Source organism: Manihot esculenta, chromosome 10 (assembly GCF_001659605.2).
Source record: "Manihot esculenta cultivar AM560-2 chromosome 10, M.esculenta_v8, whole genome shotgun sequence".
NCBI classification, from domain to species: domain Eukaryota; kingdom Viridiplantae; phylum Streptophyta; class Magnoliopsida; order Malpighiales; family Euphorbiaceae; genus Manihot; species Manihot esculenta.
The window spans coordinates 28,274,242-28,300,750 of NC_035170.2; the positions used below are offsets into that span (position 1 = coordinate 28,274,242).

The 26,509-nt window shown below is 37.1% G+C and overlaps 3 protein-coding genes across 7 annotated transcripts; 1 reads left to right on the forward strand and 2 right to left on the reverse strand.

The window, feature by feature from the left end:
• LOC110624091 (pentatricopeptide repeat-containing protein At3g16610) lies at positions 1-4,267 on the reverse strand. The gene is made up of 2 exons (XM_021769168.2): positions 1,540-4,267; positions 1-309 (listed from the first exon to the last, which is right to left on the reverse strand). The coding sequence occupies exon 1, from the start codon at positions 4,043-4,045 to the stop codon at positions 1,634-1,636; it is 2,412 nt and encodes an 803-aa protein (XP_021624860.1). The 5' UTR covers positions 4,046-4,267; the 3' UTR covers positions 1-309; positions 1,540-1,633.
• A 480-nt stretch (positions 4,268-4,747) lies between these two features.
• Positions 4,748-7,649, reverse strand: LOC110624585. 5 transcript variants are annotated; one of them, XM_043960777.1, is made up of 4 exons: positions 7,434-7,646; positions 6,095-6,176; positions 5,084-5,476; positions 4,748-4,994 (listed from the first exon to the last, which is right to left on the reverse strand). In XM_043960777.1, the coding sequence occupies exons 3-4, from the start codon at positions 5,375-5,377 to the stop codon at positions 4,845-4,847; spliced, it is 444 nt and encodes a 147-aa protein (XP_043816712.1). In that variant the 5' UTR covers positions 5,378-5,476; positions 6,095-6,176; positions 7,434-7,646; the 3' UTR covers positions 4,748-4,844. The 5 variants fall into 5 exon arrangements, with proteins under 5 accessions (XP_043816712.1, XP_043816713.1, XP_043816714.1 ...); XM_043960778.1 differs by lacking the exon at positions 7,434-7,646 and adding an exon at positions 7,092-7,401; XM_043960779.1 differs by lacking the exon at positions 6,095-6,176 and having other exon boundaries at positions 7,434-7,649.
• Positions 7,650-24,103: 16,454 nt separating this feature from the next.
• Positions 24,104-26,290, forward strand: LOC110624416 (putative pentatricopeptide repeat-containing protein At1g02420). Its single transcript, XM_021769539.2, has one exon. The coding sequence runs from the start codon at positions 24,253-24,255 to the stop codon at positions 25,798-25,800; it is 1,548 nt and encodes a 515-aa protein (XP_021625231.1). The 5' UTR covers positions 24,104-24,252; the 3' UTR covers positions 25,801-26,290.
• The last annotated feature ends 219 nt before the right edge of the window (positions 26,291-26,509 follow it).

Here is a 26,509-nt window from a genome sequence, read left to right on the forward strand (position 1 = left end):
TGCCTTGCTTGTCAAAGAGCTTCATTGTTTCTTCCAGTCCCTGAATGTACAAAGATAGCTCCTTGCTTCCCCACTATTTCTTGTTCTTTGACCAATTTCAATTGGAAAGCTTGTGTGTTCATTCTACAATTCTCTGGCCCAACAATATCTTGAGGATTATCAATGGCATATGGCATTATGAGAAAGGTAGAAATAGCTTTACATCTTCATCCTCGGATTCAGATGCAGATACTTCTCTGTCAATATCAACCATTTCATCATCTTGCACTGGCTTTTAACTATTTTTATTTGCAGTCCCATTAAATAATCCTATAAATATTGCAATCAAATTTATAATCACAAACATGGATAATAAACCTTGGGAAACTATGCAAATTTATATTAAAGATGGTGGATAAATTCATCAACAAGCAAACATGTTCAAGAGATTGCAAAACTAACCAAAATATAAAATTATCAAACAATCTATCAATTTTCATAAGCAATTAACACTGTTAGCACAGTAACAGATTCTGGTCTTATGGGTTACAACTGGCTCCCTAAGGGCATGAGAATTAAAGGGTAAGACAACAATCAAAATACTTGCAGGGTTCACAAAGCAGAGAAGACAGAGATTTAAAGAGTATTTATTTTTTTTCTTTTTCTGTTGCAACCTCTCAAACTCCTTATATAACCCTAATACACCAATGCCAGCAGTTAAGTTAGGTTATATAGGTCTGAGAAGAGATATGGGTCGGGTGAGTCTGGCTAAATGGAGGCTCTCTCAGATTATCCAAAACAAAGCAATATAGAATTGCACTGCTGCTGGCCTCCATGTCTTTCCACTTTCCATCTCCATTGTGTGGGGAGAACATACAAATCTCATTATTCAGGTAATGATATTGTTTGACATGGAATTCCCTACTTCATCCCCCCATATTAATATATCCTCTGTTTCACCCAACAAATGAAATGCAAGGAAGTCCAATTAGATCTAGGTTATAATCATATTGTCAATTGGAATAATTTATGATTGGCTTGTTATACAGCTGGCTACCAGTCTGATTCAAGTTGGTCTCAAAACAGAACTAGCAGTTTAAGATTGAGAAATGGACAAAGCTGAAACCGAATTGGTTCAGGTGATTTCAGCTAATTTAGGATCAGGTTCAGTCTGATTCAAATATTTTGGTTCAATTTTCATTCAGTTTGGGCCATAAAATTTTTGAAGGAAAATTTGTCTTATAAGAAGTATTTATTTAAAAAATCATAATTATTCTCAAAATGCCTTGGCAAAATGGTCATTATTTGACTGTCATAAGGAACAAAAATCGCTCTTTTGAAAAAAAAAAAAAAGAAAGACAAAGAAAGAAAGAAAGAAAAAAAAACTAGAAACCTCCATCCATTGGTCAAATGGCTATAGGAGGGGTGAGCAAAAGGCCTAAATTGGCCCCTAAACTATATGTGAAAGTTCAATTTGATCCTCAAAGAAAATTTGGATTCAGTAAGACCTGGCAAAGGAACCAGGAAACAAAGTCCCAAATGCAATAATAAGGAATTTACCTGATGCAGAATAGTAATTGCATAGCCAAAGGGTTGAAAGCACAGTTGCATGAATCAACCGAGGCACCATTACGTAAAATATTCATCCTAATCCTCACCAGAAATCCCCACAATTGCAAATTCCATCCTTGAAATGATGGAATCGACTTGCATCTCTTACTGTAATATTTCTCTTTGTAATAAGGGAGATAAGTTTTATAGCAGTGTGACAATCACCACAAACTCGCAAATTCTTAGTTACTAGAATGGGCTTATTGGGGCTGAGATTAAGAAGTCCAAATGCAATAGCCAGTTTTTCACTATGATAAAGGAGGATATGTTCCTTCTCCTCATCTTCAACATCTTGAAGAACATAGCTAGCTTCCCCATGATAACCCAACCTTCTCATCTCCACCAACAGTTCATCAATTTTATTATTTATCTGAGGTGAATGTGGGTGTGACCTATCTCCACCAAAGAATGCATGAACAACGCCACCAATCTCAATCCAACTGCACCCAGGACTTTTCTTAAATCCTTGCTCCCTTTGCAGTATTCTAATCTGAGCTGCATCATCCCATCTCCCAACAGTGCTATACATATTGGATAAAAGAACAAAATTTCCTGTACTTCCATGTCCTAGCTTCTGAATTTTCTTTGACACTTCTTCCCCAAGTTCAACATTTCTATGGACCCTACAAGCAGCAAGCAAGGCACTCCAGATATGAACATCAGGCTCAAATGGCATCTTTTCAATGAAATTGCATACCTCTTCAAATTTCCCAGCCCGGCTCAAAAGATCAGCCATGCATATATAATGCTCCATCCTGGGAGTGATGCCAAAATCTTGACGCATGGCATTAAACCAGTGTTTGCCTTCAGTGACAAGGCCAGAATGGCTGCAAGCAGACAAGAGACAAATGAAAGTCACATCATCTGGTTCTAAACATTCTACCAGCATGTTATCGAACAGCAATAGTGCTTCCATGCCAAGCCCATGAATTCCATAAGCAATTATTATTGCATTCCATGATACAATATCCCTCTTATGCATCGTATCAAAAACTCTCCTAGCAGTGTCGATCCTTCCACACTTAGCATACATGTCAATTAGAGCATTGCAAATTGTGATTTCAGTTGTAAGGCCATGAACAATTGCATAACAATGACTGCAAGAACCATGTTGTATAGCAGCCAAATGAGCACAAGCTGGCAGGACACCTAGCATGGTTGCCAATTCTGGATACAATCCAGACAATTGCATCTTATGGAATAAACGTAAAGCCTCTTTTGCATGACCATTCTGCACACATCCTGAAATAATAGCACTATATGAAACTGAATCTTTCAAATCCATTTCATAAAAGAACTGTTTTGCATCAATGACTACTCCACACTTTGCATATGTTGAAAGTAGAGTATTTCCCAACATTAAATCTGAAACAAAACCCGATTTGATAGCGTAACAGTGTATGCATCTGCCTATACTTGAGTCGGTTAACTTTGCGCAAGCTCGAAGTACAGTAGCAAGAGTTACTGGTGTTGGAAACAAAGTGAAGTCTTTGAGCCTCATCATTTCCAGAAAAAATTCCAACGCCTCCCTCATAAAATCACAAATAACATAAGCACCAAGCATAGCACTCCAAGTCACCTCATTCTTGACAATACTCACCTTGTCAAAGATTCTCCTGGCATAATCCATGTACTGACATTTCCCATACATATCCAAAAGTCCGGTTGCAACTATGATATCATCAATGTAAGCCCTCCTCGCACAAAAACCATGCATTGCTTTGCCATGGCTCAAAGCATTAGCCTGAGCAACTGCTGGAAGTACGGCCGCAATAGTTGAAGAGTTGGGGCTTATGAAATCGTTTTGCATTCGGACAAGCAAACGAATAGTGTCATGATAATACACCCCATGCAGAGAAAAACCCGAAATCATGGAATTCCATGCAACAACATCTCTGTGAGGCATTTCATTAAATACTGTTTCTGCATCATCCAAACATCCGCATTTCGCATACATATCAACCAAAGCAGTAGAAACATAAACATCAGAATCAAGCCGAAGTCTTTTGGCATGAACGTGAATGTCCTTGCCTGTTTCAATTGCTTGAAGAGCCGAACATGCTTTAAGCACAATAGGGAAAGTAAATTTGGAGGGCTGGATACCCAATTCCAGCGTTTTGTAGTAAAAATTAATGGCTTCACCGAAAGGTCCATTCCAAGCATATCCCTTTATCAACAGATTCCATATTACAACCTTTTTTGGCTTTCGGGGACTTCTATCGAACACCCTGCGTGCATACTCGACCTTATTACAAGCCAAGTAAAAAAGCGTAAGTTTTTCAATAGTTTGGTTAAAATGGTCATCGTCACCATGTGGGATATGGTTTTTAATGAGATGTTGATGGACTGTTTTGCCTTGAAACACAGATTTGGATTGGAGGCAATCTTCGAGGAGATGTTTACAATCTGCAAGACTAAAACTCTTATGGGACTTCAGGTGCATTGCCCATAGCATTTCCGTCTTTGTTTGGACACTGTAAGCCTTTTTCTTCTCCTCTTTCCTTGCAGCCCACCTCAATATATCAAGCAAACGTTTGATTTTTTAAAAAAGTTTGGATTTTTATGTCAACTCATTTTCCCTAATAACCAAACAAAAGAATTTTGAGAACTTTTCTTCCAAGCTTTTTAGCAGGTCAATAAGACACAAAATCGGCTGCCAAAATCCCTTCCAGCTCTTTTTAAAGAAGTTTTTATATTAAAAAAAAAAATTGATTATTAAAACTTATTAATATAAAACTTCAAAATATTTATAGAATAATTTTAATATCACTTAATTATAACTTATTGATTATTATGAGACAAACGCTATAAATAAATTGTTATTAATATATAAGTATCATTTTCTTAAAAAAAAAACGACAGCGGAATAAATCCAAATGTGAATTATTTTTGCATATTAAAATACAAAAAATCAGAATGGTATATAACCTGTAGCACGAAATTATTAAATAATTTAAATTAATTATTTTGAATCGAGTAGAAAATGAATTAATAAGGTAAATATAAAAATTATTTGAATTAGTTTGGATTGAATTGTTTCAGCGTATGCATACGAAGAAATATATGACTTTCATTAGATCCATTTTGGATCTCTGTCAATTATATATCTTCATGAACATACAAAAATTCCTTAGAAAAGATGCATTACTCAGCTCAGTGTAGAAGTGATCTGCTGCCATTCTGTATTTTGCACTATATAAACAACAATCCTCTGATACAACAAAATGCAAGTGTATATATTTATATACATTATATTAAGGAAACATAAGATTATTATTTTCATGGGAAGGCCAATAAATCCCTTCCCTTGTGCATGGAAGAGGAGCTGGTTGAGCAATGTATGTGGGACAGTGCTGTCCAGGCATCAGTACTGAAAAATCGACTGCGTACGATGTTGTTGCCACCTGTAATCAAGTCACAAACAACTATGATCAATCCAAAGAAGCATATATATTTTAAATATACGGTAAAAGAGAAGACATGAAGGACTTACTGTCTGTGGATTTCCAAGTTTGTCTACTGGTCCTGATTGTAAAGACCTGTTGATCAATCCTTGAGGGGAAGAAAAAGATGGGTTCGGCCTAAATAGATGTTCGAAGATCGCCATTATCAGGAACATTGATATTAATATAGCTGTAGCAACAAATCCAAAGGCAATGGCATTCATTGATGTTCCAAAACTTTTCCATGGAGCTTCACGGTCGATGGCTCCAGTCTGAGACGAGGTAGGGTCTGGAGTTGTGTATATGTTCCAGGGCTTTGATCTTTCGGAGCTGAATGTGCTCATAGTCCTGCTGTGTGAAATGCACCACCAGACTTAATGTTCAGCAATTGGTTTCTCTAAGAGATGACCTTGCTCATTTGTGAATTGCCCGTAGTCCTGGCCCTGAAAAGGTTTAACATGGAACGCACCAGCAGGATTGTGATGCATGAAAAAGAAATCAGATTACTTTCTTCGAAGTAAAATTCTAGAGAGGACCAAAAGAAAATTATCAGAGATGACAACTTCAGTTTCCTCAGCTTAATCCCTCCAAAGAATTAATGCTATATGCATAACAAGGAGACACATGCCTGCAAGCATTTATCGGCAGTTCGGCAGACAAAATTGCAGAAAGCTGGATGATATATCTGATTTCACCAATTGTTATTCTAACAAAATGATTTTACAGAAGAAGATCATCCAACTTTAACAAGTTTCAGAGAAAATGTGAGCTCTGTATCTGCAGAATAGGCAAATGGCATATTGATTCTAACAATCTAGGAAAAGTAACAGAAAGTGAACTTGAAAAACAGAATGTCTGAAGCTAACATTCAATCTCAGAAGCTCATTTTACAAATATCAAAGAAATGATTTGGAAATTTTAAAAAAGTGCAGATACTTACAGAAACAAAACACAGAGATGAGATGCAAATTTTGCAGAACTTCCAATGAACTCTTTTTTTTTTCCTTAGTAAATTCCTACATTATGATCAAAAGCTATATATAAAGTAAGCAAAAGCTAACCTTAACATGAGAAGGCATTTGGGTTTTGGTCCTAAGAAGTAGGAGTACACATTATCTGAGAACTTGAGATCCTATAGCTTAGCTGCTATGGAAAAACAAGACACTCACACTTCTCAATGAATAATTTAAACAATGTAGCTAAGCTTTATACCCCAATAGAAAATGTAAAGACAAAGATACATGATAATCCTAGCAGTACAAAAACTTTTTTTTTTCTTTTTTTTTTCTTTTTCATGTTTATGTTCTTGATGCCTAACTTAATGGATACTATACCTTGTCTGAAGAAGCATACTTAAAAGAAATCAAAAGCATGGGCCTTCATGTCTGCAAACCTAAAAACAAAGACTGGCCTGTTGGGTGCTTTAAAAAGTATTCACCTTTATGTGCTGAATTACATTAAGAGATTGGGAAATTTTTCTTAATTTTAAACTTGTCTGCATTAACCCCATTTGGGTATCAATTAGAACCTGCAGAGTTTATAATTGAAAAAATTACTATTTAGTTCAGTGATATGGAGAAATTCATCAGTTGGTCTCTCGATTTTGAAAAATATATTAAAATATCATTGAAGTTTTAAAAAATCTATTAATTAATCGTCTATTAATTTTAGCTGTTAAATATCATAAAACGGTCTAAAATACCTTAATATAGAGGGATTAATTAATAAACTTTTTACCAAACTGAGAGATCAGCTAATGAGTTTTCAAAAACTCAACGGCTAAAACTAAAAAAATAACTAATTAGCAGACCTTTCTAAAGTCTCATAAATATTTTAATGTATTTTTCAAATTCGAAAGACCAATTAATGAGTTTCTCCATACAACAAAGATTAAATAGTAAATTTTTCTTTATAATTTATCGACAAAGTCTCTAATTATGAACTATTTGTCACTAACCCATATTCAAATTTGACATGAAAAATGATTATTAACCATAATAAAGTATTAATATGCATGAAGAAAAACAAATGGGTTAGGAAAAGAAAGATGAGAATTACCTGTTATTAGATTATTACCTTCTGGATTAAAGGTTAAAGGTCAATTGGTGATGGCATGAGATATTATTAAACCCTAACCCTAATTCAAATCCAACATAAATATAGAGAGGTAATCATGGGAAGAGTAGGCAATATCTCATATAATCACAAATAATCTTCCACTGAATGAAAAGAGAGATAAAGAAATCCAAAAGCTGCTACAGAAACCCATAAAAATAACTAGGGTTTTGCATGTGAACAAAAGGCAAGCATAAGAACAAAGAATTCAAAGCATCACAGAAATATTTAAAAGAGAAAATTAAAAAAGAGAAAGAGAGAGAGGGAAGAGGCTATTGTACTTACAAGACATTGAATGGGATTCATTTGTCAACATGGCAATCACCTTGTCTGAGAATGATATGAAAGCCCTATTTAGACCTAAATCCCATCAGAAATTTTCTCAAATTTGAAAGAAGGCATCATTTTATTCCTTTTATTTTCTTTACAAAAAGATGTCAACATGGCAAGATAATCTTTTCAAGCTCAATCAAATTCTTCTCTACTAACCTAAGAATTTGAAAGCAAAAAACATACTTGATGATTAGTTGTTTTCTGAGTGTGAAGTGACTCATCACTTGTTTTTCTTTTTCCAAAAGGACAAAAAGAAATATAAAATTTTTTCAAATTCTATTTCATTACAAAAGAAACTAAAAATCCATGACCCCTTTCATTTTGTTTTATTATTTATAATAAAATTAGAATTTTTTTTCATGCACAAAAGTTATTGAAAGATTGATAATTGCTTTGCAATTTCCATTCAAGAGATTTTGGCTAAAGAGAAAGGGTCCCATGACAAGATAGCACTGTAAATCAGACAGTTGAAAATAGATTGAAGCATATGTTTCCCTCCTTTTCTTTCCTTTTCTTTTCTTTTCTTTTCTTTTCTTTTCTTTCCCCCCAAGTCTCCATCTAAAGCAAAACCAAGCCTTTTGCTTTTCCAACAATTCACCAAGAAATGTTCTTAGATTAATTAAAGCAGAAATTATAGGTTCTTGAATATATATATTACATCATATATTATATTATATTATAAAGTATTTATGCAATTTATGAATTAAATGTTTGGAACATGGTTTGCTTTTCTACTTTTGGCCGGTTCAACAGTGAGTCTCCACAATCTTCACCTTCACGTGCCCTCCCACAAGCACACGTGCATGAATCATGAACTTGCACTGCCTTGTATTACTTGATTAATCATAAATAATAATAATAATAATAAAATAATAATAATAATAATAATAATAAATATAACATGGTTAAAATATTTACTTTTCATCTTCCATCCACGTAAATGAACTTTCTTGTTGATGTTATGTGATTCGGAGAAAATAGAATTTTTCGAGTGTGTGTAAACTTAGTCTGAGGGTCAACTTTATTTCTTTTTTACTTATTCTCTAGTGACACGTAATTGTCACTTTGCTATAGTGTCACCTGTCTCTATTACGTAGAATCGTACATACAGGCATACCTGCATGCCTATTCTCGTCAAGCGGTCATTTAATTCACTGGATTTAATTCTCCTTGTCGGACGTACCTGTCTGCCCATCCTCGTCAGGCGGCCATTTAATTCACCGAATTTAATTCTCCTCCGAAGCGCGTGGTAGTAGAACCGCGGCATAACTGGGTCTGCTCTCATTTTTTCGTCACATTAGGCGAGCTAGGCTTCCTTCTAGCAGGTTCGGGCCTTCGGACTCCGCAGCCTGCCTTAGGCGCGGATTGGACGTGATGCTGACGGATTTACCTACTTAATGGGTTCTAGTGCGCTTTAAAACTGTCTCTTTCTCCAGAATTCAACCTCAACCTGAATGCTAAAGGCCCAACGGTCATCGCTTCACTTGTTATACAAGTATTATTCTTTCAAGTTCATACACCTCCAAACAATTCAGATCACAAAATCTTAGCTTCCAGTCTAATTAAAAAAAGGTAATTTCCAACTAACTCAATACACAGAGATAGCAAATCTGTTTTTCTGAAAAACAAAATGAGAGAGTCAGGGGAATTTATTTTCAAAGTAAATGTTACAGACAGTATGTGGAGATTTTTTGAAGTAATACAAATAATGCAAGTAAAGACAGATTTGTAAATATAATAAAAAGATAATGAATCAAACATAAAAGTATTTCAACCCAATTAATTTGGTGAATTAAAAAAACATATAAATTACAAAATTTTAAAAACTCAACATTTCTTAACTACTTTAATACACTTAAATCTAAAACTAATTAGTAAAATTTTTATAAATATCTATAAATAAGACCAGGGATTGCAATCCATGTCTCTTACCTCTAAAAAAAATGTTGGAAGTTGGTGCGGGTCCTGTAGAAGTACTAGAAGGAACAAAGAGAGGACTTCAGTTTAGATGATGTCTCGTCTCTTTCGGAAGAAATCCTAACGGAAACATTCCAAATCAAATTCAAGCCGCTTAGCTTGGACAAATATAATGGAACAAAAAATCCCAGAAGCTACCTGATGATCTTCAGAATGACCATGCAGTTTCAAGATGTCAACGATTTCGTGTTATGCCAAGCGTTTCCGTCAACACTCACACATTTGACTCAAAAATGGTACCAATATTTGAGCTCAGGTTTAATTTAAAATTTTACACAGTTTGCTATGTTATTTAAGTCTAAATTTATTACTTCATATCTCCTGTGAGTCTTTAAGAAATTTTATCTCATGGTTCAATGTTGAAACAATACAAGTGGAGGAGTTAAATCATAAGATAGCGTACGAAACATTAAAGAAAGAAATATGCAACATCAAGTTCATAAATTCCTTAATAAAAAATATAGCCGCAATGTATCAATAGTTGATAGATAAAAATCAAAAGTATATCAAGTTAGATGACAAAGTTCAAGTACTAAAAGAAGACAAGAGAGCGAGCCAAAGGTGAAGCCAAAAGTCGAAGAGGCAAGGACACGAAAGGGATCACAAGAGCTACCCTGTCTCCCAAAAGAGGGATGCCCAAAGTAAGTATAAGAATTATACCCCATTAAATGACTCACATACACATATTCTAATGTGAATTAGGAAGAATGACAAGAACGTTAGGTGGCTGTCCAAGTTTAATCCCAAGAAAGCGAAAAGATGAGATAGGACCAAGTACTGCAGTTTCCACGATGATCACGGTCTACGACAGAGGAGTGTTAGAAGCTGAAAGATGAGATCAAGAGGCTAATAAGGGACGACACTTTTCGAAAATTCGCTAAGAAGGGTAGGAAAGAGAGGAGACCTGAATCTGAGACAATAACTCTTGAAACCACCCCAGATCAGGAGCTTGTGGGATTATTCATGTAATTATGGAAGGACCTAGTAATGATCAGGGGAAGTAAACAAACCATAGATGTAACAACTAGTTTGGTAAGGTCGGTAAAAATCGAAAAAGACAATTTAAAGTCTCAAAGGTCATTCGCCTAGAGTCTTAGTCTTATAATCTAGTCAAATTAAGTGGCTGAGTCATGAATACTTGTAATCCTCAGAAAATTTTATCAATAACAAGTTAACGAGGTAATTTTCATATGTTGTATTCTTCAGTGACAATGAACAATGGGATTTTCTTCCTCAAAAAGATTAAGGAGATAAGAAGAGGCTATAAGATGGGTTTTGCCAAGCTAGGTCACAAGGCGAGTTCCGCCAGACCATAATTCGGGCGTTGGTCCCACTAAATGAAGGCCACAAGGCAGATCTCGCCATGTCAAGTCACAAGGCGGGTTCTGCTAGACTACAATTCGAGCATTGGACTGTGGAAATAAAGGCCACAAGGCCATTTGGGTATGAGACCAATAAACAAAGGCCATAAGGCAATTGCCAGGCCATCTGGGTATGGGACCCAGTAAACAAAGGCCATAAGGCGAGTATAAGCCAGACTAGAAGACCGGACATTGGTTCCACTAATCAAGGCATTCATGCCATATTACAAGGCAAATATAAGCTAGTACACAAGGCTCGGCGTTGATCCCACTAATCAAAGCATTTATCCAGAGCCACGAGGCGAATCCCTCCAGACTCAAACGATCGGGTGTTAGTCCTCTATAAAAATTTCTAAGGTATTTGATGTCTAAAACCACAAGGCGAGCATAAGTTAGGCCAAAATATCAGGCGATGGTCCAGCAAGGCAGCAAGGTTAAGCTACAAAGTGGGCTTTACCAGGCCAAAAGACTGAGCAATGGTTCCACTAAACTAAGGCTTTCATGCCAGGCTGTAAGATGAAAGGTGGATACCACCAAGCTCAATGACTGGATGTTAGTCCAATATAAATGTCTCTAAGACATGGGATACCCATACATAGGGCAGGTATTAGCCAGACTCGGCAACAGGATGATAGTCCCACATAAAAATTTCTTCAAAGCTATTTCAAGCCGAAAGGTGGGTAATCGCCAGGCCGCAGGTCCAAGTGTCGATCCCATTTTACAAAAAAGGATGGGCTATTTTATGACTAGTGGAGGTGTTATGATCGGGTGTTGATCCCTTAGCAATTTTTTAAGGAATTATTCAAGTCTTGATTAGATAAGGGTTGTGAACAAGTACATGGTATGAAAATGCTTAGTGAAAATAATGGCAAGATGAGAGAAAATATTTTCATTAAAGTCATAAAAGATTACACAGGAGGAGGGATATTTTCATGTTCATCCTCTCGAGTCTCTATTACATTAGTATTCTCTACATCTATCACATTATCTGTAGAGACTCGATCAATGGGATTGTCCTCAGCTTGGCTCTTCCCCTCTTTAGTCTCATCTCCCTCCCCTTCAGAGAAGATGTCATCTATCCAAGAAAAGTCTTCAAAAAGAAACCCTTTCAATAGCTCCTTCTTGATCGAGTCTTGACCCTGTACGAACATCTCTCCACCTAGGGCCACCATCTTCTGAAACTCTGCCTCAAGCTCAGTAATCCTAGTAGAGGTGGCTCGAGCCTCCTCAGCTTGAGCCTGAAGATCTAGAACTTGATAATGTAGCAGGACCACCTAATCCTCAGCAGTCTTTGCCTGATTCTCAAGGACAAGCATGGAAGCTTTAGCCTCAATCAGCTCAGCTTGGAGCTTATCCACCGACTCCAGAGTCTCCCTCATGGTGCTTTCTACTTCATTGACTCGAGTCTTTAGCCTCAAGCATTCCTCGACCAAGAGCCTCTTGTTTGTCTCTTGAGTGCCAAACTCTCGCCTTAGGGCTTTGTGGTGCTCTTGGGCCACATAAGTGCAAAGAGCACTCTCCAAGGCAGAGTGCATGACATTATCGAAGAGCTCGTCTATCTCGAGCTCATTCAAGCGACGGTGATCCTTAGGCCTCAGGGCACTTTTGATTAACAGAATGGCTAGAGTAGGATCATCAAGGAGAGAGGGTGCCCAATTTAGCGCCAATGTCAGGTGCTGGATGCTTAGAGGCTATAGGGATTCAGCCCTCACATCCGCAGGAGCGGGTTCAGAAGGAATGGGGACAACAGTAGGAAGCTCGAAAGCTAAGGCAGAAGTAAAGGCACTCATAGTAGAAGACTCAGGCTGCGAGGGAGCTGACTCTTCTCCTGTAGGTTTGGGAGGAGGAAGCATGTTCATTTGTTCCACTTGGCGAGCACACTTGGGAGGGGGACCAGTTACCCCGACAACAGCTTTGCCTTTACAAGCAGTATGCACCGCCTCAACAAATCTACTTCCTGACCCAGCCATACCTACAAAAAGTGAAAAGTAAGTAAGCAAGACAGTATGAGATCTAAAAAAGACAGAAAGAAAAGTACCATGATTCCTAGCCATGGAGGTGCCTTCCCCAAGGCTGGGAAGGTTGAGCAGATGAGGACCCCGAGTCTAGCTCGCTTGAAGATGACTCCACCGGGACAAGACGATGTTCCTCATCGCCTGGGTGATGTCAACTTTCTTAAGGGATTTAGCCATTGTCAAAAGGGAGGCTAAAGCCTCATCTTCCTCCCTCCTTGGTGAGACCCCATACTTCCTCTGTTCCAACTATAAGTTTCAGCTCATTTGGAGACGCCCAAAACCCCCCGAACATCTAGTGTCGGAGGACAAAAAATTTGTTTTTTCATTGCTTTAATGAGGAAGGTATCTGGTCGAACATCATCTAGCATTTGCGTTCGCTAAAAAACCAAAACTCCTCATTTTTGCGGGTGCCTAACTGATATAGCTAAAGAAGAGTGCTACACTCGGTTTGATGTAGTTATTAAGACAGACGAATTGGAAAGCCACCAGGATTCTCCAGCTGTTAGAATGCAGTTGAACAACCAAAAGCCTGTGAAACCGAAGGACATCAATAAAAAATAGGTCTAGAGGGAACCGGAGACCCGACTTGAGTTGCTCTTCGAAGACTATAATAGTGTCTTTCGCAGGGATCAAGTTATTCGTGCAAAGGGGAAGGAGAAAAGACACGAAATGTCTCTTGAGGAATATGGTATATATCATAAAGGCGATCAATATCTTGCTTTGATAAGTTAGACGAAATCTCACTAATCGAGCTACCCTTACTTTCTGGAGCCTCCCTCAGTGGAACGATGGGTGCTGGGGCACGAATGGGGCTGCCAGAAGAGGAGCTAGAGGCAAAACCTCCATGGGGGTTAAGAGAAGAAGAGGAGGTATTCCTATTCATTTTAAGAGTAAGCAAAAATTATTGTGAAAGCAAGGAGAGTATGATCGGAAAAGAAGGAGCGACCGAGTCTTTCTGAAAATGAAGATTACCGTTGAAAGCAAAAGTGATAGTTTTGGAAGAAGAAGGGTTCTTATAAGATGATTTTGACGACAAGATTTAAATGCGGCCTGAGACGAGGCAACCATCATTGAAAGGATAGGCAGCAAAGGGACGTATGATAGAAAAAAAATCAATATCCATAAGCCACGTACCCCAAAACGTGAACACAATTGTCACTTTCAAATCTGAAAAATCGAAGACCAACGGGGGACCTCTAATGCTACATAAGAGTCGTCTAACGAAAGTCATGAGCTGTTGCTACAGAACTGGTCTACGTGGCAAGAATATGATAAGTAAGTAATGTGGTCCCACCCAAGAAAAAGAAGATCCGGACACCTTTATACCCAGTTCATCATTAAAACTCGCCCTTCCCTGGACAGGTCGAGTCTCAACACAAAGTTACTGTTATTAGGAACAGTCCCACATATCCCCGTTACGCCTATAATAACAGAATCACCAATATATTAGCTTGCAATATCTCTTATTAAGCAACTGGTCACATCATCACCGGATTATCAGGAAATGTTATATTTATTTTTATTTTCTTACAATATAAAAGGAGAAAAATCATAGAGGTAAAAATACGTAATTCGCTAACACTACACAAGTTACAAGCAGTTCATTACACTTAGCTTATTCTCCAGTATACTGATTTGAGTATCAGAATAGCTGTCGTGAGTACCCACCACATCATATTCTTTTTCTTGCAGGATCAGCCATACAGTTTCGTTCCGGCAACAATACTAATAAAAAAAATTTTCAGTTTAAATGCAATGTAGCTCAAAAATAATAATTCATGAGTGAAATATTTTGATTTAGATAAAAAAAAATTCAAGAAGTTCAATTTCTTGATTTTCTTATTTTTTAGCTAAAATTGAGTTTAAATTGAATCTTATTGTTTGTTGTTGTTGTTGGTTTTCCACCTTAAAACTCAGCTATTTACTTATTCAGCAACGGAAGTTGTAATTGAAACACCAAATTAAGGAGGATTTGTATTCCAATCAGAAGCCTAATTGCCTATTCAAGCAATATTAGCAACCACTTTGGACAAAGGGCTCGCGAGAGGATGAAGGCATTAGCAACTTCCTAATATCTGGTAACAATATTATGGTTTGGAGGGATTTGTGAGATAGGGGAAGGTGAACAATTAGTTTAAGAAGAAATAGTGCTCTGTGAAGGGAAAGGCATTTAATGATTCAGTTGTGAGGAATTTGTTTATTGACTTTGGTGGTGAGGGATTAGTGCTCTGTGTTTTGATTCATTGAAGTACAGAATTTGGTGTAGCTCCATGCTTGAGTTTGTTAGGTGTCCCTATGTTGTGAGGCTTTGGTTTCATTGCTTATAACTAAAAGTAGTCGGTGTTTGGTTTAGTGTAAAGCCATGGTTCTTGTGATTTCCAGTGCTTCACTTTCCATGTTCAGAGACGAGCCATTGCATCCGCTGCTCCTGCGTTGGACACTGGAACCTTACTCCACTCGCTTTGGCGTGACATGCTTCCTGGGTCCAATCAACCTCATGGGCCATATTTTTGTTTTGTCTAGGCCACTTTTTCAGCCTATTTCTTCGGCTCGTAATATATATATAGCAGATAATTGCAATATCATATTGGTGAAAGCAGTTGGTTCCAATATCAAGCAGTTGGTTCCAATATCAAGTAGTTGGTAGGTTCCACAGTGAGTGATTGTTCCGCTTGGATCCTCTATAGTTTACACTGCTATGAATTATTCAGGGTGCATGTTCTTTCCTTTCCTGATACTACGATAAGGTCAAGGAGGATATGGATCCTGCACATATGAGTAGGGATAAGGCCAAGTGCCATACACATGGTGATGATTAGCTATGCATATGTAGCAGTTTTTAGCCTTTTGTCGGTAACACTTTCTTATCACTTTTACTGTGACTGCATTAATTTGTTCTGAGCATAACTAGTTATTGGCCTACCATTTAATCTCTAATTTTAACTTTTCATATACAAATTTCCTTGATAAATAAATAGGTATATATTAGTTCCTGTATGTTCCAATGATGTCCGGAATTGCAAGGTATTAGACATCCCTTGGTGGTAAAAGCTCTAAAGGACCTTTTATATAAATATCGGCATCCATTGTCTTCCTTATAGAGATTAAGAACCGATGTAAGTATATGCAATATTTACAACGTTAATGTAGCTATCCTTTTTCAGATTTCATTGATCCAATTGGAAAGGTAGGGGGTTTGACATTATGGTGGAATAATATTGTATCATTGGACCCACAACTCATTTGCCAGCATTTTATGGATTGTCATGTACAACTCGTTAATATAGAACTACAATGGTAAATGACATTTGTATTTAGTTATCCTGATAAGGGTAGCAAAGATCTTTTGTGGTATGATTTAAAATACCTTCATGTCTCACAAAAGTTACCATGGTGCCATATTAGCGATTTCAATGCAAATTCGGACTCAGGAGGACACGCTAGGAGGTTGTGAGGTATGCTAGCTCTTCTCAGATGGAAGGTTTTAATGACTATTCACTCATGTGCACTGATGGAACTATCATGGCAAGGTTCTGCTTATACTTGGTTTAATAAGCGCTTTGGTGATCAAGCTATCCAACAATGTTTAAATCATGCTTTAGTTTCTATTGAATGGCAGGAATATTTTCCACGGGCACAAGTCATCCATGAATCCCTACTGGAGTTAGATCATTAACCTTTGGTTTTGTTTATTGATGCTTGTCCTGGTAAGCGCAAGTTTTTATTTCATTTTGAGGCTAAGTGGATGCAGCATCCTCAATGTGCAGAAGTGATACAACGAGTTTGGAACAATCCTAGTCGTGGTTCAGCTATATTTTCTTTCATGCGTAAGTTACACTTATGTCGATCTAAACTTAGCTATTGGCATAAAGATGCCTTTATGGGTAATTTGGGTCGAAGGAAATGGCTTTAGCAACAATTAGAAGATTTATATGCTAGACCTTTTGACTCTCATAATGTCGCTCTTGAGGCTCAATTGGTCGCTCAACTTCATGATATTTGGCAACGAGATGAAGAACATTGGCAACAAAGATCTCGAGTGCAATGGCTACAGAAAAGTGATAGAAATACAAGATTTTTTCATCTGTTGACTATCCAATGGTGGCAACGAAATCGTATTGATCACCTTCAATCTACTTCATATAGTTGGGCCCAGTGGGACTCTGAGAAAATTTTTCTTATTTGGAAATTTTTTTCAAGATCTTTATTAGGCCAAGCCTTTACGCGGTTGTGATCAGGTTCTCTCCTTGATACCTCTTTAATCTCTCCAAAGCTCAATAAGGCTTTACTAGCAACCTTGTCTAATGAGGAGATAAAGACGACAGTCTTTCAGTTGGGTGCCAACAAAGCTCCAGGTCCTGACGGATTTTTAGGTTTATTTTATCAGCATAATTGGGCTACAGTAGGTCCGTCTTTATGTTGTGTTGTCCGCAGTTTCTATGAAAATAGGTATTTATCAAAAGAAATTAATCGAACTAACATTATTCTTATTCAGAAGTGTTACAGCGCTGTTGGGGTTCATCAATTTCGTCTTATCAGTTTGTACAATTTTGTGTATAAAGTCATTTCCAAGCTAGCGGTGAATAGGCTCAAGCCATAGATGCATTCTCTTATTCTTGATTATCAAAATGTTTTTATTCCTAGTCAAGCTATTTAGGATAATATTGTGTTTGCTCATGAGGTTTTTCATTATTTGAAGACTATCAATAGTCGTCTGCATACTATGGCTCTTGAATTGGATATGTACAAAGTCTATGATAAAGTTGATTGGGGTTTTTATGTATGGTACTCTTGAAAATTGGGTTTATTTCACAATGGGTGCATTTGATTATGCAATGTATTATGACAGTCAGTTTTTCCATTCTCGTTAATGGTATTTCCACTCCTCCTTTTCGCCCTTCCAGAGGACTTAGGCAAGGGAATCTTTTATCTCCTTATATTTTTTTGTTTGTCTCTCAGGCGCTCTCGTACTTACTATCAAATGCTCATAGGAAGGGTCTCATTAAGGGTATAAAGGTTGCACAGTATGCTCCTTCAATTGTTGATGTCTTATTTGCAAATGATGCTTTATTATTTGCTCAAGCAACAAGATAAGAAGCTGATAATTTGCTTCGAGTCCTTCAGAGCTATACTGTGGCCTCCAGTCAATCTATTAATCTCCAAAAGTCTCATATTCTTTTCAGTAAACATACACCTCATATGCTTAAGCAAGAACTTTCCGTAAGTTTCAAATGCAAGAATTACTTTCTTCTGATAAGTATTTGGGGCTCCTAATGCTTTTAGGACAATCTCGTCAGTAGGCTTTGACTGTTGTGGAAGATACGATTCGTTCAAAGACTCAGGCTTGAAAATAGAAATTACTATCTTAGGCTAGTCGTGCTACAATGATCCAATCAATTTTATTCGCTATCCTTTCTTATTCTATAGCGATTTTTCAATATCCTAAGAAATTCTCAGCTAAGCTTAATAGCCTTTTGTCGAACTTTTAGTAGGGTGGTAATGAGGAGTCTAAAAAGATTCATCGTGTAACGACCCGGAAATCCGATCCGTTACCGGCGCTAGGATCCAGATCGGCTTAAGGCCGCCGGGACCCGTAGCAAGCCTACATACCTCCTGTAAACCTGTGGAATCCCATACATAACAACATATACATGATCTGTAAAAATTTTTCTTTTCTCTTATCCAAGCAAAACCTGTGCATGCACAAAATCATACATAAACCCCACACTGGAGTCCTCATCAAATACTCCAATGGGGTATCATCATCATACATATCAGCTTGGATAATCATGGTCATTAACATCATTACTCATTAAACACTCTGTACATAATGGGGATTCACACACCTCTAGGTCAAGCACTACTATAATCCTCAATACATCATCAAATCATTCATTACAGTACATGGTCATAAATACTCATTACATCATGTTCATGTCCACTACTATCTATTACAACATACAAGGCTTGACTTCACTCTAGCCGACTTCTTGATCTATCCTGTACCTGCAACTCTGGGGATAAAGGGAGTGGGGTGAGCTACTAGAGCCCAGTGAGCAGAAACTAAAAACATTTGTTTTAATTCCTCCCTTTTTAGGTATATTATTATTCATTTTATTATTATTATTATCATTTAACTTTTTCTTTCTTTTTCTTATTCATGCTTTCATGTATGCGCCATAACACAAACATTTCACAACAAGGATGAACTTGTCACCATTTAGCCCCAATCTTTCTTACTCATACATGCCGGGGGCGTAGAGCCGTAGCAGGCACACCCGGACTTCCATAATCTGTCATAGTGCCAGGGGCGTAGAGCCGTAGCAGGCACACCTGGACTCACATAGGCTATCATGACATACAAGGGCTAATGGATCATTCAACATTCATCCACATCAACAACAAAGTATGCAATGCAACATATTCGTGAATTCTAATGCAAACAACCTAATATTGCATAGCATAATGATGCATGGGCAATGCTTTACGATTCATTCATTTATTCATTTACTTTAAAGCTTAAGGGGGTTGTTCCACTCACCTGGTAACTGAAGCTTTAACAACGAACTCTGAACGATTATCTCACAACCGGGGGTCTCGGTTCCTCGGGTCCGAACCTACACAGGTGGACTCAAATGAGGCACCAAACATACGTGAACATGACTCCAAAATACTCCCCAAAGACCCCCTAAAACATCCTGAAAATATCACATGAAAACATGCAAGAAATGGCTGAACAGGGCACTTTCGGCGGCAGGTTCGGCGGCCGAAAGTCCCTCTGCAGCCGAAAGTCATGCAGGTTCGGCGGCACTTTCGGCGGCCGAACCTCCCAGACAGAGACGAAACTTGAGTTTCGGGGGCAGGCTTCGGCAGCCGAAACTGCCTCCACAAGGGGATTCGGCGGCCGAAAGTCACTTCGGCGGCCGAACCTGAGTTTCTGCCGAAGGGCAGAAACTTGGCTCCCTTGTGTCCAAAGCCTCCAAAACGCCTCAAAACATGCATAAACTTGTTTCTACACATGCATTCACATCATACATCACAACTAGGGGTTTCAAACTATAATATACCCCAACTACAACACTTCAAACAACACATTTCCAACATACATTGTTCAAATCACAACATAAACCCATAAACCTAACAACAAGCCTAAACATGCATTCTACCCCATCAACTTGCATAAAACTTTCATAAAACATAAAAGAAGCATAGATCGAAGCTTACCTCTTGAAGATCGAGAGGAAGAACGACCCTAGCTCGGAAAATGGAGGAATTTAGCTCCAAGACTTCCAAGCTCCAAACTTGCTTAAAAACACTCAAAAACTTTTGTGGAACCTTAAAACTCAAAGAAAATGGTGGGGATTGAAGGAAAAACACAAGATTTGGGAGAGGGAGGTCGGAAGCTTGCTGTGGCTGAAAATGGGAGAAAACTCTCCCATTTCGGCTAAGTGCCCCTTTTATAGGTGGCTGGCCAGGCCACGTTCGGGGGCCGAAAGTGCCTCCTCATGCATGCAAGGTTCGGCGGCCGAACTTGAAGTTCGGCGGCCGAACCTGCATTTCCCTCACTCAAAATTTTCGGGCGCCTAAAGTCCCTCCGAAAGCATGCATGTTCGGCGGCCGAACTTCGGAGTTCGGCGGCCGAACCTGGGTTTTCCTCCAAAGATTTTTCATGCAAAAACTCATTTAATTTCTTACTTAAAAACATGAAATACATGAAAACATTTCATAAAATCATAGTTTTACCCTTCTAGAGGTTTCCGACATCCGAGGTCCCACCGGACGGTAGGGATTCCGATACCGGAGTCTAGCCGGGTATTACACATCGGTTAGTTGGCAACATTCTTGTTATTCTAAGTTTTGGGGTGGCTTAGGTTTTAGAGATTTTAAAAACTTCAATCTAGCTTGTTTAGCAAAATAGTGTTGGAGGCTTCTTCATAATCAGACTCGCTTGTGGGTTCGGGTTTTGAAAGTATATATTTTTCACGATCTTCCTTTTGGCAGGCTACCCACAAGCCACGTGGTTCATAGATATGACAAAGTTGTTTAGCTGATAGAGAAGTTCTTCAAAAGGGAGCTCGCATGAATATTGGGGATGTTAAGAACACTAGCATTTGATCAGATCCTTGGGTACCCTAGCTGAATAATTTCAAATTGCCTAGTCCAACAACTTATCCTATTAGTATTACCATGGTGCCAAACTTAATTAATCATAGTGCCTTGGATTGGAACCATCAGCTAGTAAAACATTTCTTTCCTCATCAACATGCAATGGTATTCTCTTTGTCCTAGTGGCTCCTCTTGGTATGCTGGATTCTCTTGTATGGCATTATGCACATAATGGCCAATATAGTGCACGTTTTGGTTACGAATTTTTAACGCATTATTTAACTCGTTAGCATGTTATATCTCAACCTTCTTCTTCTTATACTATCAAGCCAGAAATTTGGAAGGCCCTCTCCTAAATTGAAAATTTTTCTGTGGCGACTTCTTCATAATGCTTTGGCTATCTCTGTTAATTTGGTAAAACGTAATGTATTGCACAATCCTATATGTCTCATTTGTCGATCTTAACCTAAAACTTTAGAATATGTTTTCTTTTGGTATCTACATGCTCGAGCAATTTAGTTTGTTAATTCCTATGGTTATAAACTGGATTCTATAGGTTTTCCTAGTTTTATGATATGGTGGGAAAATCTTTGAAAATGTTTCGGTTGGAGTTGGATGGCCCTTTGCTATTGAATATGGTCACTCTCATCTTATAGCATATATGGAAGGATTAAAATAAAGGTCTCTTCGATACATCTGAATCTTATTGTTATGTCACAACATATCTCTGTTGATTTTAGGCCGCTACAGCAGAGTAGTATTTTTGTTGATTCTTCTCACTTTTAACATTATAGATCCACTTATGTTGCTTGGATCGGAGTCCTCCCTCAAGAGGAAGTATCAAGCTTAATTGTGATGTTGCATGGAAAGATTAATTTCACCTGCTACTATTATTGTGCTTGCTTTTAATGGTGCAGGGATAATTTTGCATGGTATTGCTATGAGGGTTTGGTGTTCATCTGTTACAGTAGGAGAGACACGGGCTGCGTTAACAGCGATTAAATTGGCATATGAAACAAACTTTTTATTAATTGAGTGTGTAATAAATTTTATTTTATCAATCGAGTGTGCAACAGATTCTATAGTTATATATGATGCTTTACGTTGTACAATGTCTGTTCTACCATGAGATATTAATACCACGATAGCAGTAATTTTAAAGATATCCTCCCATCTCCATTAAGTCTCTTTCCGCCGTATTCCACCTTAATTTAATACTTTTGCAGATGTAGTCATTAAACTTTATCTTAGAGACTTACTTCCTTGAGATTGCCAGTTGTATTGATTACAAGATTTAATAACGTTGTTGTAATTCTGTTTTACTGCTAGCAGCAGCCATATAATGCAATTCTATATTCCATGTCAAAAAAAAATAATGAAACACTAAATTCAATTTTTTTGTCTTTTACTTTTTTTTTTATTTTTAAATTTAAGTGTTTATTTTAGAAAATAGAGAACAATTCACCCATGAAAAAAATAATTTATATTATAAACAAAATAATTTATTTTTTATTATCTAATTTCAATTTAAAAAGTAAAATATATAAATAAATTTATATATAGAGATTTTAATAATATTTTTAAATTATGAAAAAAAATTTCTTTTTCAAAAAAAGTTATTTTTTCTAAAATAATTTAATTTTTTTTTATTAAAAAATATTTCTTGTTTTAAATATTTCAAATGTTAAAAGATGTAATTTTTTTTAAAAAAAAATACTTTCCGTGAAATAAAACGGAAATTAAAACTCTTTATTTTTTAAAAAGTATTTTTTACACTTTTTAATATTTGATTTTTAAAATTAAAATTAGATAATAAAAAATAAATTGTTTTTAAAAATATTTTTAAAAAAAATATTTTCTAATAGTGAAAAAAAAAAAGAAGAAAATCATTAAATTCATTACTTGCCTAAATGGGAAATCAGTTATTGCTAGAGTAAGCTTAAATACATAAATAAATACTCTACATCGGTGGAACCATGTCAAATTTTTAAATACGCAATTAAACAGAATTTATTGCAACTGACCTAATTTACATAATTAAACAGAATTTTTTATAAACACAATGCAATTGGCTTTTAATTATTATTACTTTTGATCCATAATTATATCAGAAATTAGTCTTATTATTTTTTCATTACAAAGTTGAAAAATTTTATAATAATAAATAGACAGACTCGAATTTCATATATATATTTTCTCGTAATCACATAATTAACTGTGAATAGTGAAATTTGTAAGCAAATAGTGTTACAGTAGGTATATATTTTGTGCCTTATTAAGGCTTAAGGAGTGCCTTGAGATTATAGGGCCTTGTAACATCAGCGGTGCCGCTCCACATGAGCTTAGCAAGTTGATTATAGACTTTGTCAGTGGAATGCCTTGAGATTACAGGGCCTTGTAACATCAGGCTTAAGGAGTGCCTTGAGATTACAGGGCCTTGCATGTAGCCGTTACATTTTTCAATGACAATTTTCTTATCAAACTGCTGATCTCTTAGCTTAATCATTACACTTTTGTTTTAGTTTTTTACTTTCTGTGTCATTTGCAATTGGGTTAGTTACAGTTTCTGCAGTGGCAGCTCTATCAACAAACTTTAGCTCCTTGTTTTCAGTTACATTTTTCTTTATTACCAGTCCAAATCGATGGCTGTTTCTTCTTTGTCCTCCTCCCTTTGCACGTGGTTTCTTGCAGCTTGCGTGTCCATTGCTTGCGAGAAAGATCATCTTCTAGAGCTGACGCAGAAGTCCAGACACAAGAAGCTCATAGGTTCAGTCCACTGTTCACAGAACTTCCTTTCATCTTTCCAAGTATCTGGCATGCAGAGCTTGATGAGTTCCTGCCTGTCCTTGGAGCCATTTGAGGTGTTGTACAATTCAAATAGGTCATCTTCATCCTTGAACACTATTTTCTCACTCTTTGGATCAAAATCATCAAATAGAAGACAAATGCAGAAGAGAAGTGCAATCCACTCTGGTAATTGTACACGGTTTCATATTAAACTAGTCAAAAAGGTAGATCGGATTCTGATTTTTCTTTCTTTTTTTTTTTTTTTTTTTTTTTGAGGAATAATTGAATTTGGGATGGTTCAGATATTATAAATATTAAAACAGATTTAATTTTAAATACTTAATAATTAAAATTAACTTTTTATCATTTTTACTAAAAACCCAGAGTACTAAACGTGCAAATTTATTAAAAAAAATTGCAAAGTTGAAAGATAGAGAGATACCATATCTCTAATTCAATTTCTAAGGATGCGTATTCCCTCTTCGCCGTAGCTCGAGTATTTCTAGACGGTGAGATTCCAATCAAATGCCGCTTGGTCTAAGATGCTCGGAAATCAAAATAATGATTCTGAAGCCTCTCTCATTTCCATCGAATTTAAGGTACGCTACTAAAGCCCAGCTTCCCCTTATCTGTCGACTCTTCTTCAGCACTAACCCCACCTCTGTCGACCAAGATGTGGAGGTCGTTTATCGCATCATCACTAGCTCATCCTCTCCTGAAGACCTAAAACAATCTATAAATTCAAGTGGGATTTTTCTCAATAACGATTTGATCGATGAAGTTCTCAAAAGGTTCAGGTTTGGTCATGGGAACCCCTTGCAAGCACTTGAGCTCTTTAAATTCACTGCCAATAGAAAAGGGTTTTATCACACTCCGAATTCTTTAGATACCATGCTTTATATATTGGGAAGGAGTCGTCAATTTGATCATATTTGGGATGTTTTGATTAAAATGAAGAGGAAAGACCCGTCTTTGATTTCCTCACGAACTATGCAAGTGGTTTTGGGTAGAATTGCTAAGGTATGCTCTGTTAGGCAGACTGTGGAATCTTTTAGAAGGTTCAAGAAGTTGGTTCCTGTGTTTGATACCATTTCTTTCAATGCACTGTTGAGGACCTTGTGTCAAGAGAAGAGCATGGCTGATGCTAGAAATGTGTATCACACATTGAAGAAAGAGTTTAGGCCTAATTTACAGACTTTTAATATACTTTTATCAGGTTGGAAATCATCAGAGGAAGCAGAGTCATTCTTTGAGGAAATGAAGGAATTGGGTGTCAAGCCTGATGTTGTCTCTTATAATTCTTTGATTGATGTCTATTGTAAGGGAAGGGAGATGGAGAAGGCCTACAAGGTGCTTGAGAAAATGAGAGAGGAGGATATATCATCAGATGTGATAACATATACTAGCATCATTGGAGGGTTGGGATTGATAGGTCAACCTGATAAAGCTAGAGATGTATTAAAGGAAATGAAGGAGTATGGATGCCACCCAGATGTTGCAGCATATAATGCTGCTATTAGGAATTATTGTATTGCGAGGAGGCTTGGTGATGCTTCAAGTTTGATGGAGGAGATGGTGAGCCAGGGTTTCAGTCCAAATGCTACTACTTACAATTTGTTCTTTAGGGTATTTTATTGGTCAAATGACTTGAGAAGGTCGTGGAGTTTGTATAGACAGATGATAGATGCTGTGTGCTTGCCTAATACACAGTCTTGTATGTTTTTAGTTAGGTTGTTCAAGAAGCATGAAAAGGTGGATCTAGCTCTATTGCTTTGGAATGACATGGTGGAGAAGGGTTTTGGTTCTTATACTTTGGTGTCTGATGTGTTGTTTGATTTACTTTGTGATTTGGGGAGGTTGGCAGAAGCGGAGAAGTGTTTCTTGCAGATGATTGAGAAAGGGCAGAAACCAAGCAATGTTGCTTTCAGGAGGATCAAAGTTCTCATGGAATTGGCAAACAAGCATGACGCACTCCAAAACTTATCAGAGAAGATGGCTATTTTTGGGTCTTCAATTCAAGTTCCCAAAGGAGAGGAACACGTTAATAGGACATTATGTTATAGACTCTCTTAATTGTGGAGTGGAGCTCTGACTGGCCATTGCATGGAACAACTTTATTGTTGCAGCGCACAATTCAAGGGAGGACAGGAGTGTTCTTTGGTTGCTCTTTCTGTTGACTGATACCGAAAATTTCTTGCATGGAATTGGAGGAAGTGCATTCTGAGGCGCACTAGACGGTCTGCATGAAATTAATTTTTGTCATTTATGTTCTGCTTCTGCATGGAAAACATGCATGAGAACTCATCAGATAACTTTTAGCATCAGTGAACATCCAATTTTCTTGTTTGCTTCTTGATCATGCAAATGAGGATTTTAGCCACCTTTGATTCTCAAGTCATGCACTGAATTATGAGGAAGTTGGAGAATTTTTCCTATCTGCCATTGTACAAGTGATGTCTTAAGTAGCTAGCATTTGTTTGGAAGACAAAACTTTATTTCATTAGCCTCCAACTATTTAGTAACTATTTATTTTACTTATAGCACAATTCATCATAGCAACTCACTCTACCAATCATTTTTCATTTATCTGATTTCATCAAATAAAACTCAGAACTCGGCTGCAGTGGAACACTGCTAATCTTAGGAATCAGATGCTATGAAGTAAGAATACTACTGCAACATATATGTCAAACAGATAAAATTACAGCATTAAGAATGCTGTGGAATAGGAAACTTGCCATAATACAAAGACAAACATACAATAATCGATTTAATGCACAGA

Coding starts and splice junctions, on each gene's coding strand:
- LOC110624091 (XM_021769168.2), bottom strand. CDS start 4,045: ATGCTATGGGCAATGCACCTGAAGTCCCATAAGAGTTTTAGTCTTGCA.
- LOC110624585 (XM_043960779.1), bottom strand. CDS start 5,377: ATGAGCACATTCAGCTCCGAAAGATCAAAGCCCTGGAACATATACACA. Junction 4,995..5,083: donor AACTTGGAAATCCACAGACA/GTAAGTCCTTCA, acceptor ACTTGATTACAG/GTGGCAACAACATCGTACGC.
- LOC110624416 (XM_021769539.2), top strand. CDS start 24,253: ATGCCGCTTGGTCTAAGATGCTCGGAAATCAAAATAATGATTCTGAAG.